General features: G+C 41.8%; 1 protein-coding gene across 4 annotated transcripts in view; it reads right to left on the bottom strand.

Annotated features, from left to right (window-relative positions):
- The window catches only part of KANSL1 (KAT8 regulatory NSL complex subunit 1), a 174,889-nt gene that overhangs the window by 141,789 nt on the left and 20,543 nt on the right, over positions 1-12,557 (bottom strand). For 3 of the 4 annotated variants that reach the window (XM_075911136.2, XM_075911135.2, XM_075911138.2), the window contains 2 exons: positions 3,150-4,542; positions 2,840-2,902 (listed from right to left, as the gene is read on the bottom strand). In XM_075911136.2, coding sequence (XP_075767251.2) covers positions 2,840-2,902; positions 3,150-4,459 — 1,373 coding nt within the window. In that variant the 5' untranslated portion in view covers positions 4,460-4,542. The remainder of the gene's footprint in view (positions 1-2,839; positions 2,903-3,149; positions 4,543-12,557) is intronic. The other variant, XM_075911139.2, reaches the window with a different exon arrangement.

A 12,557-nucleotide genomic window follows, 5' to 3' on the forward strand; every position in this document is an offset into this window, starting at 1 on the left:
CCAGACACAAGGACCTGTATACACCAACAGTGATACTTGTGGAAAGTATTGGGAGGAGGTCTTTTTTAAATGAACGCTAAACCTTTCAGCGGAGGGAGGGAACACACACACACACAACCACACCACACAACCTCACAAGAATGGAAAGGTTCATCAGGCAGCTCACGCTTGAGACTTATCACAAAACATAGTACCTCTTCTTCCACATATCCCAATCTTCCCCCCCCCCCCCAAAAAAGATGAAAAGTTTCACTGTGCTACAAAGAAATTATGTAATCTATGAAGCCAGAACTCTAAAGCCGTGGTGTCCAACACGCTAGCCACTAGCCAAATGTGGCTGAGTGCAGCTAGTTCTCTTATAGCAGTAGCCATTTTCGTGGCTATTGCTTCAGAAATGGTTGATATCACTAAACTAGAGCGCTGTGGTATCTGAGAAGTCACAATCTGATGAACCTAAACAATCACTCTTCCTATAACAATTGTCAGGGCTCGACAAACTATAGAATCTACTCGCCCCGAGTACTCGTGGCGAGTAGATTTCAGCCACCCGCCCCGTTCACCGGCAGCGCGCACATGCACAATGCGCGTCTTGCGTATGCACAGTACGGGGCTGGCGAGTGGTTTTCGCCATGGTTTGTCAAGCCCTGATGATTGTACTATTTTCATCTTCATGACCAATACTAATACAAATATTGTGTGTGGACATTACAAAGTGCATAAAAGCACAAAGTGTTCCTCTACAATCTATAGCACCAATGTTATGCCCAATCTACATTAATTTCCGGAACAGAAAAAGTTCTTATCTCCATATCAGCACTAATTGTGCTATTTATGTTTAAACCTCATTATGGAAAATTTATCATGCAACTTTTTTGAAGGTAACAATTCACAAGAAAGTTTACTCTTATGTTCAGTACTCAGTATCCCTTTGGTATATATGGTTGTGCCAATTTTCTTCCACAATTTGATCTGAGGAAGTTGGTCTGGCCCACAAAAGCTCATCACCTAATAAACCATCTTGTTATAATCTTTAAAGAGCTGCACAGTCCTGTCTTTTGTTTCAATAGTCATACTGTGTCAGACCAATGGTCCACTTAACTCAGTATCCGGTCTTCCTACAGTGGCCAATATTAAATTATTTAGAAGGAATTAAAAGAATAGGATAATCACCGGGTGATCCAGCCTGTAATCCAGTTCCAGCACTGACCACTATAGGACAAAGAAACACTCACCAGTTCAAAAGTGATTTTTTTTTTTTGCACATTTAATTCACCAAAAATCTGGTGATACTTTTGAACATAATATTTTACTAGACACTGATCTTTACCATTGATAAAAGTACTTGAGGGACCTGTATTAGCACCACACTTAGAGGTCTGAGGAGTCCACTGTGGAGCAATGTGGTGTAATTAACAGTCCCACATTAGGGCAATTATCAAACTCTCTCAAGAGAACATTTTACCTTTTAAAGTACTGGTGTTTTCCAGCCACATGGCTGCTTGACTCTGACACTCCAGAGTCATTCTGTGGAGACCAGTTTCCATTTTTAAATTATGGACTAGGGATATAAATTTAGGACTTTATAGGTTCTTCAATCCAAAAGTAACTCCCATTGATGTTAGTAGAAAGTATGCATAGAGACCAAGTTATAATCTAGCTTTTGTTATTTTGTTATTGTGGCAATCACTGAATGAGAAAACATTAACCTTTAGGAAAACCACTACTGGGTCCCTATTTCCTCTTTCTTCCAAACATCTTCCCTGCCCCTCTCCATTTTCACTTCATCAATTCCCAGTGCCTCCTATCTGCTCAAATAGTCCGTGATGACTACAGCTAATAGTCCTATTAACTACACAGCCTGACCTGACTGTCAATGAGATTAACAGTGAACAGGTGGAGTTCAGAGCTCTCAGAGCTATTGTTTCAGGCTTTCTAGAATATATCAGTTTATACTTTTCACAGTTTTAAGGAGATAAATGCTTTTCTTTAAAAAGGAAATTCTGCAGACCCTGAACAACACTGAGAGATATATAAATATAACATCCCGCCCATCTTTTACAGGTTACTGGCTAAGCATATGAAGAAAGATCTCTATTGCCCCAGTGGAACATATCACTTTGAAGGGACAGATCCAACCGAAGAGCAATTTTAGGAGAGGAGAGAAAAAAAAAAAAAAAAATCACACACACACAGCAGTATTGGATGAAAAGTATGGGTGCTGTAGGTGCCCTAAACCAGTGGTTCCCAAAGTTTTCGGCATCACGCCACCTTTTTGATTTTTGAAAAAACCTCACGCCCCCCGCCCCAAAAAAATAGCAGCAAAACGTGGGGTGGGATTGACAGCGGTGTGGGGGGCTGGGTCGCCTCATGCTCCCTCGGAAGTTCTTCACACTCCCTCGGGGGGATGCCCCCCAGTTTGGGAACCCATGCCCTAAACAGTCCTAGTTCTACAGCTTCATGAGGAGACCTTCAATTAGATTCCAAAGGTCAGTAGTTCTCAGCCTTCCCAAACTACTGTACCCCTTTCAGAAGGCTGTTTTGTCTTGTGTGCCACAAATTCCACCTCACTTAAAAACGTGCTTACCCCCCGCAAAAAAAAAAAAAAAAAAAAAAAAAAAAAAAACGCAAAGAAAAAAAAAAAGTCACAGCACATTACTGAAAATTGACTTACTTTCTCATTTTTACTACATAGTTCTTAAGTAAATGATAACCCCCAGGAGGTTAAGAAACATGACACAGTTTATACAGAAATATAAGTCAGTCGTTATCTGTATGAAGTTTTAGTTGGTATTGACTTTGCTAGTTTTCCTTGTAGCCTTTTGTAAAATTAGACTAATACCTTGATGAGCTGATGAACCCCTGCAAGATTTCTGCATTCTCCCATATCTCTGGTTGAGAATCACTGTCAAAATACAGTAAATACAGCTGCACATTATAGAAATATAAAACTAGAATCCCTCTAATAATTAAGACAAGATTATGCAGGTTAAGCAAGCCAAACTTTGCACATTGATACTACCAGAACCTTCTATGAAACACTCTTAAATCAAAAATTATCCTTCAAAATACAGCTGGCACATTTTCCTATCCCTTCTCACCTTACTGCACCTCACCCCAATAGAATTAGGCAAAGTTTCAACATTACTCACAGTGGTACATGATGCTGTTCTGGTTCTGCTTTGGTCAGTTCCTCCTCCTCAATGTCAGACTCCCCACCTGAGCTGCTGTCAGTGACATCCGAATCAAATGCTTGCTCACTGGATCTCAAATTGGCCATCCCACTGGCTGTAAATTTCTCTAGTTCCTCTGAAAGAGTGTCACTCTTCAGGAAGCTACTTAGTCCTTCTGACGTACTTGTATCACTTGCAGCTTTCCTCAAGGCAGCTTCTGCCTTGCGGGTGAGCATCAGCTGGCTCCGATGCCTTAGAGAGTCCAAGTTTGGCAGTTTGCTCAGAGTCTCCTCTAAGAAGCCACCCAGCTGTTGCTGGATGTGTCTCTCTACTTGTTTGGCCTGCACCACCTGCAGGCGTTTCTGCAGCCTGCGAGCACGGTTCTCAATGTCCGCCTGCCGCCGTAGCAGTGCCCTTGTCCTCAAGTCAGAGTCCATGGCACCGAAGAGACTAGCTGGCAGAGGAGATTTCTGCTCCTCTGTCTTGCCACTCCCAAAATCAGAGTGTGCATCTACGCCAGACAACAACCTAGTCTCTCCACCGCCTCCTTCAATCACCAACTGCTGCTCTGCAGAATTAAGGGACGATTTGTTTGCAGTGCTATTATTGCTAAATGGAGTTGTGCGCTCAGCATCAAGGCTTCTGTGTGGAAGAGTGCAATTGGTCAAACCCGTCTTCAAGTCCCCTGATTCAGAACCCCCTGCAGTGTTAGGGTCAACACCCTGGAGGGTGGCCGAGAGGGGAACACGCTTCCCGCCATTCAGTGAACTGGAGTTTTCATGGTCTACATTGGTACTTTTAGCCAATTTCTTAGCCAAGCCATTCACAGGTGCTTGTGGAAGAGGTGGCTGACCACTAGTACTCATGTTCTTTAGATTTTCCAAAGAAAACTCCAACACTGGCTGTCTCCCCAACAAATCGTTTGTTTTCAAAAGGGACTGTGATAAGAGAGAATGGGGTTTAAGAACGGTCTGCTTGTTGAAGACTCCTTGCAGCTTCAAAGGGTCTTTTGAAGGAACTGATGTTACATCCGAGCAGAGGTAAGAGGCCACCAGTGGCTGCAGCTTGCCCAGGTCCTCCTTGGTAGGGTTATTACGGAAATCTACACTGGGATCCTCTGCACCAATGGCTTTCCGTTTGGTGCCGTTGGCAGTGAGGAGGATGTTGTTGGCGTTGCCGTTGTTCTCGGCACTGCCAGGTGACAAGGTGGAGGATGGAGGAGCCAGTTTGAATCGGATGTGGTGAGCTTCAGCTGCTGCGTCAGTGAGAGCGGGCGCCATCGCAGCCATTCAGCACAGAGAGACGGGAAATCCAGCCTCTCCCAGTGCGGAGGCCAGCTCCACTGCCTCTTCCTGCCTCGCCTGAAGACAGCCTGAAAAAAAGAAAAAATAAGTCACTGAATCAGATAAATAGTAAAAAAAAAAAAATGCTGACGACAGACACAGACCTAGGTCCACAGCCTGTAATACTGCGAAATAACCGAAGCAAGCATGGTCTAGTGGTCTGAATGCAAACTAGCGGTCAGAAAAATACTAAGTCCTGGAGGTGGTTTTGAAACATCAATTTGCAATGAGATCATTTCAGCAAGTCCCTTTCATTCTGTGCCTTAGTTTCCACATCAGCAAAACAGACAAGATCAAGATTTCAGGGGGAATTACAAGGCCACACGTATTTTCTAGAACCTCCATTTCTCTTCCTTTGAGCATGCAGCAGCTCTCCATCTTTGCCTAACTCCGTTCCTATTCAAATCAATACTAAAACTATCGATTTCAGTCAGAGCAAAGTCAGGCAAACACTGAGCACTTATCCTGCCCTATAGTTTGCACTGTAAACAGACACGTATGCTCAATTTTACACTCTAAGACAAACATTAAGTAACTCGCCCAAGATCACACAGGAAGCCTGTAGCAGAGCTAAGAATTTAATCCACATCACCTAAATCTCAGTCCACTGCCTTACCCATAAGACCATAGGTCTCTTCTTCATGATTAGCTCTAAGGAATTTTAAAACAGAGTACTGAAACATCCTCCCCACCCAAACAAGTTATCTGTCTTATACACCTCTCCTACCATACATCAGTATCATAGACCCCCAACGAAGTGTTTGCATTACATCTAAACTACAACCTCCTCCATGACTTCAATTGACAAGCCTACATCAGTGGTAAATTACTGTTTAAGTTTGCCAGCATAGGTGAATATGGTTGTGGGTGAAACAAGTCTCCACCTGCACTGACTCCCAGTGGTAAGAAAAACACATTCCTATCTAGCAAAACCACTCCAGTGGCTTTCTTTAAAAACCTTCAGAGGGTAGCTTTTTTTCTCTGTAACAGACTAACAACAAATGGTCTGGTAGCACTTGATAGACTAACAAAACATGTAGATGGTACAGCCCACGAAAGCTCATGATACCATCTACATGTTTAGTCAGTCTATCAAGTGCTACTAGACCATTTGTTGGTTTTTAAAAACCTTGTCAAGTTAGACCTCTTCAGGTTTCATACTCTTGGGAACCAGCTGTTTTCCAAACTTAAGGTTTAAACAAAACACTATCAACAGTTTAGGCTCTCCTACTACAGGATGCAATACTGAAGCCAGCTGTTTACTTGGTCCCTCCCTTCCTAAATTCTTGCTACATGACAATTTCATCTCCCCCTCACTGTGACAGAATACTTTAACACTTAATAAAAATCACTATTTTTGAATGTAACATTCAACTCAAGAGAAAAAATGAGTTGAGGGACTAATGAGTTTATGGATATTGAAATTTTTCTTCTAAGATTGACTAGATGACCACAAACTTCTGTCATTTACTTGACCATTAAGATTTGTCAGCACTATTACACATTTCTGAAAGTGCAGGGCACTAGCAACTTAGTTTGATCTTGTACAGGTTTTTTTCTTTATCTTGTATTTGTTTTTATGTTGCAGATACACATGTCCCTGATTTGGTACTGTATTTCAATATTTAAACAATTAAGAGTGAAAGCTGAAAGTTCAGAGCAGTCCTAAATCAAAATGTTTATATCTGATCATATAAATGGATGTAAAATTGAGGGATTAGTTTAATTAAGGTTATAATTACAATGGAAACCAACCATAATGGACAAGGAATAGTAATAAAAGATGTCTGTACCTATTACTAATTCCATTTTAGATTAAGATTAGGTTGCTAGTTTGTTTTCTCTCTATTCCCATTTATACTTTAGATTTACTCATCTAGAACTAAAATTAGTTAATAGTCTGTTTCTGATTTGCTTTCTAGTTCTGCTAAATAGAATTATGTTATGTTTACATTATGCAAACTGCTGAAGAGTTTTATTTCCTTAGCAGAACCTTTCCATATAAACTGAGAAAAATCAGAGAAAGATAAGGTGTGAGGGGTAATATCTTTTACTGGATCAACTTCTATTAGAAGATACTCGCTTGTGAGCTAAAAAAATTGCCTCACCCATATTATTTCTATGTCCTGGGACCAACATGGCTACAAGTACTACTGAAGCAAACATAAGAAACACTTCTATTAAAGTCCTTAAGGGCCTGTGTATACAAAGCACAAGTATATTATGTGTAGTTTGCCTTCCTAATATAAACAAGCCCCGTTTTACTTTTTTATTTTAATAAATGTGCAAAATACTATATGTAGGTAATGCTCAGCTCTGTTCTTAAATACATACTGATACACTGGTTTCAGTAAACATAACTTCACCCCCACATATTGGGCCAAACGCTTTTAAATGTGCTGATTACAATTCTTGTTGTAGCAAACACTCACTCCACTTGTAGTGAAGATGGGCAGTGGACAGAAAAAGTTTCACTACAGAAGCTTCCTTCCCTTAAATTCCCAACTTGGGCATTCACGGATCAGACTAACACTTAGATCAGCTGTTATTTCATAAGTATTGCTGTAAAAACCATTTACTCACACTTATTCTTTTCGGTTTCCCCCCAAAAAAATTGGCAGAGGGATAGCCGTGTTAGTCGAACTTTAAAAGCAAGTAGCCCAGTGGCACCAAAGACTAATAAAAATATATAATATGAGCTTTCGTGAGTAAGCCCAATGAAGTGGGTCTTACCACCCAGGAAAACTCATGATACTATATATTTGTTAGTCTTTACAGTGTGACACAGGACTACTTGTTATTCCTAAAAAAAATAGGTACCTAACCAAACTGGGCCCTTGCTGTGGCATCTGATACCAAGACCAGGCTTTCAATCTACATCTTTCAGAGATTCCATTTTTTAAGTTTAAAAAAATATTGGGTTCTGACAGTGGAAATCCAAGGCTCTGTCTACACATACATTTCCACCAGTTTAAGTTTAATACTGGCTAATGCTTCCACGGACACTTACTTGGCATTGAGTAATCTGATGTTGTGCATTTTAACCTGTTCCTAATCAAATTAATCGAAATAAAAATAAACCTAGTTAACAGAAATATGAGCATGAAATCACATCTTAAATTAAACCAATGTAACTCTCTTTAGACAAGCCTTAGGTTTACAGAAGGAATAGATAGAGGGATGGAACATTAAGATTTACAATGTATGTCCAAGTTCAATAGATACCCTCTCCATACTTAGTTCCACTAATTTAAGAGGCCTCCAATTGCTCTTAGAAGCAGATCTGAAAAAGGGTTTTTTAATGCAATTATTCTTTTGCAAAAAAAACCTCACAAGGAGCAAAAACAATAGAAGTATTAGTAGTACATGTGAAACAAATTACAGGCAACATTTCCCTCCTTAAAAAGATGACTTTCAAGAGAAAAAATAGTGGTGGGGCCTAGAGAAGGCGGTGTTCTTCCTTCATTTGACTTTTAGAATATAAAACCTCCTCTTCTTTGTTCTTGCTGGCTGATAACACAGAAGTAGGTGCTCTCAGTCCTCAACTTACATGCAGAAATTTTTCCACCAAACTCTCTCAGGTGTTGAAATAAAACAGATGTTTACACTTCCTCTGACCCACCCACCCCCTCAAAAAAAAAAAGTGAAACAGTGACTAGAAATCCCTCTCCTCAAAATGTTCAAGTTATACTCTTGCAGTATTTGCAATGTCATAATTTTACAGTTCTCAAGTTCACCTCTAGTCTTTCCTGGAAGATGCTGAAGACATAAATTAGCCATTTATTTTTAAAGCCAAGACTTTTATATATTGCCATCTTCTTTCCTCCTTCAGAAAGCCAATTTTTTGGCCTGCAGAAGACATATTTAAAATACCTAGTAGTCCCGGTTGCAAATATCATGGTTTCTCTGTCACTGAAAAAACAATATTAATATTATACAGAGAACTAAAAGAGCCATTAACTAATTCATTTTAAATAATCTTCATCCACATTGTTTACTGCACTTGAATGGTCAGCAGAAGAAACAAGTACAGTAGACTTCCGATAACCCGGAACCTATGGGACCTAGGTGGTGCCGGATTATCAAATATGCCGGACTATCAGGAGGTACTATAAGATGGTGTTGTATTATACACACACACTATACATTATATACTGTATATAAAGTGTTCTTAACCCTTTTTTATTGTACATACTGTATACAGTATACTGTAATGTTTTAGGTTTTTTAAGCCTTTTTTACCCTTTTTGCTCCGTTCAGCTGCTGCCGCTGCTACCTTGTGACTCATTTTTTGCCGAAGCTCACTCACTAGGCTCTTGCCATTTTGATGCCGGACTATCAGGAGTGCCAGACTATTGGATGCCAGACTATTGGAGTTTTACTGCATACAGCTTAGACTTTGCAGTACAGCTGACCCCCGAGTTACAAACGGTCGATTTACGACCACTCGCATTTACGACCAATCCTCCCATTAAGCAGTCGTAAAGGTGGTCCCCAAGTTACGAACACGACCCGCGCTTATGAATAGCGCGGTCACAATGTAACTCAATGGGGTCTGACTTACGAACATTTCAAGTTACGGCCAAATGTTTGGTCCGTAACTCATTCGTAACTTGGGGAGCGGCTGTATACGAAGGCCATGATCATTCAGATACTGCAACAGAGTTTTAGTTAACTATAGGCTGAACCTCTCTAATCCAGCACTCTCTGATCTGGCACAATCTTAATAATCTGGATGTTCACTTATGCCAAGTGTGGCCAAATTTCCCACAGTACCATCAAGTTTGTTTACAACCACCAGTCCTGGCTCTCAGTATTATGTACTGTTATTTAGCTCCAACTGTACTCCTAAATGTCTAAGAGCCCTGTAAGCAGTGGAAGGTTGGTAATGCTGCTAGACAATATTGACCTCACGTGATTCGGCAAATTCTCTGGTTCACCACAAGTCATGTTCCAACAGTGCCAGGCTAAAGAGGTTACAACTCTACAATGGGAAAGTTACAGGTTGATGTATTATCTCAGAGCTCTATAGATCATTTCCTCCATACTTTCACCTTGGACAATGTTATAGCACCAGCTTTGCTATACTTGAAGTTGAGCACCACTTTCAGTGTAGAAGTTCTCTAAAATTCAGATGGTGACTCAATATCCTGAAGCCTGCTGTGATTCATGTAGGTGTGGCATAAATTAGAGGTCCAAGTTTGAGCAGTAGTTCAAGTCTCCCTTTAAAAAATAGGCTGTTCACAAGATTACGGAAGGTTTTGTGCACACCTGGGCCTCAATGTATGGCTTTAATCCTATTTGCTATCCCTCTTCATAAGTTAAGTGTGCTGCAATCACTGACCTTTCGGGAAAGCAATATTGAAAGAACAAAGAATCTTGTGGCAACTTAAAGGCTAACAAATGTATGTGAGCATAAGCTTTCGTAGGCTGAAACCCATTTAGTCACATACATCTGTTCCAGTCCATGAAAGATTATGCCCAAATAAATGTGTTAAGTCTGTGCAGTGGTGCCACAGGACTCGGTTTCTCCTGAAACGGACTAGCACAGACTACTGAAGGAGTTATGGGGAAAGTATGTAACTCCAGGTTGGCACAGCTTGAACTAAGAGGAATTTGTGCTTATGCAGCAAGACAACTATTGAGGCCCACTGGGGGGGGGGGTCTCAGAAATTGGGAGGCTTGAAACAATATGCTATGGTCACAACTTGAGTTGCACTCATACCTGGAGATCTGACCCTTACCTTTGGCAATTTTCAGGCAGATAATCTGTGCGCGCATTCTTTGCTCTCTGCCTGCATTCTGTAGCGGCCCTTTTCGGGAGTTTTGCCCCGAGGCTAACAATTCTCACTGAAGAGCAGTATTTTACGATGCTCTAAAATCCACCTGAAACCCTGATAACACTTCAGAAGCATTACCATTAACTAGAGGAAGGATAAACAAATCTAGTGGGCAGTTAGAGTAACAATCGTAGCTTACAATTTTTCTGAAAGGTGAAAAGTGTGAACCGTGTGATCACAGCAAAAAACTCTAGGTCACCTGACCAAAGGGGCTGCGGATACACACCTGTGCCCCCCAATCCATTCTTTCAACAGTAATTGCTCATAACATTGGGGTTCAGAGCAGGGAATAATGGGGGGGTCAAAGCAGTGCAGAGACTCTGCCCATAAGGTGCGTGTGCTGGCACTTCTAAGCAGCTACCACAGACGTAGACAGCCTCTTGTATTAGTACAAGACATTATTCAAGCATTGATTTTGAAAGTCCAGTTTGATTAGAGCTTTGACTAAGAATGGGGCTTTCAAAATCTTCTACCTACGATAATCTCAGCAGATAACTATCCAAAGGGACCCTTGCAGTCCGGAAACTCAGAAGGGCTGACAGATTCATGACTGGAATTAGGAATCTTCTACCTCCAGTTATACTTTTAGGAAGAGGAAGGGAACCATCTGCACCCTACCCTCAGAGGTTTGCGTTCTGGATGAGCATAAGACAACAGTGGGCAACCAAGAGAAGAACTGCTCCCCTGCATTGATTATTCAAGTAGTTGATAAGGGCACCTCTGACTTTGAAATGTAGCAACAGCCCCAGGGCTGTTGCAACACTTCAAAGGCAAAAGTGCTGCAGCGAGCGGAGCAGTCCCCCACTGGCCCTGTGCTGTGGCCTACAGCATTTCAAAGCCGCAGCACCACATGGAGCCCGGCGTCAGCTAGGGACTCCCCCACCAACTCCGGGCTCCATGCGGCGCTGCTGCTTTAAAACGCTGCTGGGAGCTTGACATCAGGCTCCACCTGGCATTTCAAAGTGACAGCGCCACATGGAGCCCAGGGTCAGCATGGGTGTCTCCAGCTGATCCCAGGCTCCACATGGCACTGCAGTTCTGAAATGCCATGTTCAGCCTGTGGACACCCCCAGCTGGCCTGGTACTGCATGTGGTGTTTCAAAGTGACAGCGCCACGTGAAGCCCAGGGTTTGGCCCCGGCTCCATGCGCCGTTGCTGCTTTGACCTTCCCCTTCCTCTCTCCCCCCCCCCCCCATAGTTAGAGGCAGCGGGAGGGGGGGGGGAAAAAATCGACTAGCATATCAACTATCTGATAAGCATTTGGTTATCAGATAGTCAACTAGTTGTTCACATTCCTAGGCTTAATTCCTTACTTTAAGCATTTCGAAAGCCTGTCCCTACCAATTCATCAAGACTCTGACCCACACCTTCATAATCCATCCAGTGTACTTCAATGTCTTCCTATTTGGTTTACTTGACTCTTGTGTTACAATCCCTCTCCCATGTATCCAACATTCTGCTGCTAAAGTCATCTCCTTCCTTGCCACGTCATCCATCATCATTCGGATGCCCTCAGATGGTTTTGCATCTCCTGTATCAAAATTTTAAACTCATGGTCTTCACTTTCCAAAGTCCGCTTCTTCCTGCCTTGCCCCATCTTCTGGCCAACCACATGCAAACTCCACTGGCCTTCATGCTCATTCTTAGGCCTCCTTTCACAAGGTGCCTCCATCCTTTCCCATATTACTCCCTAGCTTCTTTACCAGGAAGTCCTCCGCTATGCTTCAAAATCCACTTACTTGGCTTTTATCATTGATGTCCATTCCCAAGATTTGTACCATGCCCAAACAGAAGCCTAGGAGTTTCTATAGACTAAGATTTCCTGTTCATGTAAACAGTTATATTAAAACCCAAATAACTTCACATTCATATGCTACGTCCCTCCCACTCCACCTCTCCCTCTGTGTGCACGTGCATGTAATGACACCAAATATATCCAGAATGGAAGAAAGGCAAGTATACACAGTGCAATCAATCCTGTGTACGAGATTAAAAACAATACTTTAATATTTTTACAAAAATGCTAACAGAAGAGCTATTTGAATCAGTGATTGCAAGCTTACAACATAAGCCTCAAGAGGCCTAAAAGCAAGCCTTTAAAACTTGTGTGCTAAGACTTTTTTCCCCTAAAACAAGCTCTCAGTACAACACCCCCCCCACACACACACACACACACTTCTTTTTGGAGAAATGGGGGCAAATTT

Source organism: Pelodiscus sinensis, chromosome 29 (assembly GCF_052426305.1).
Source record: "Pelodiscus sinensis isolate ZL-2025 chromosome 29, ASM5242630v1, whole genome shotgun sequence".
NCBI classification, from domain to species: domain Eukaryota; kingdom Metazoa; phylum Chordata; order Testudines; family Trionychidae; genus Pelodiscus; species Pelodiscus sinensis.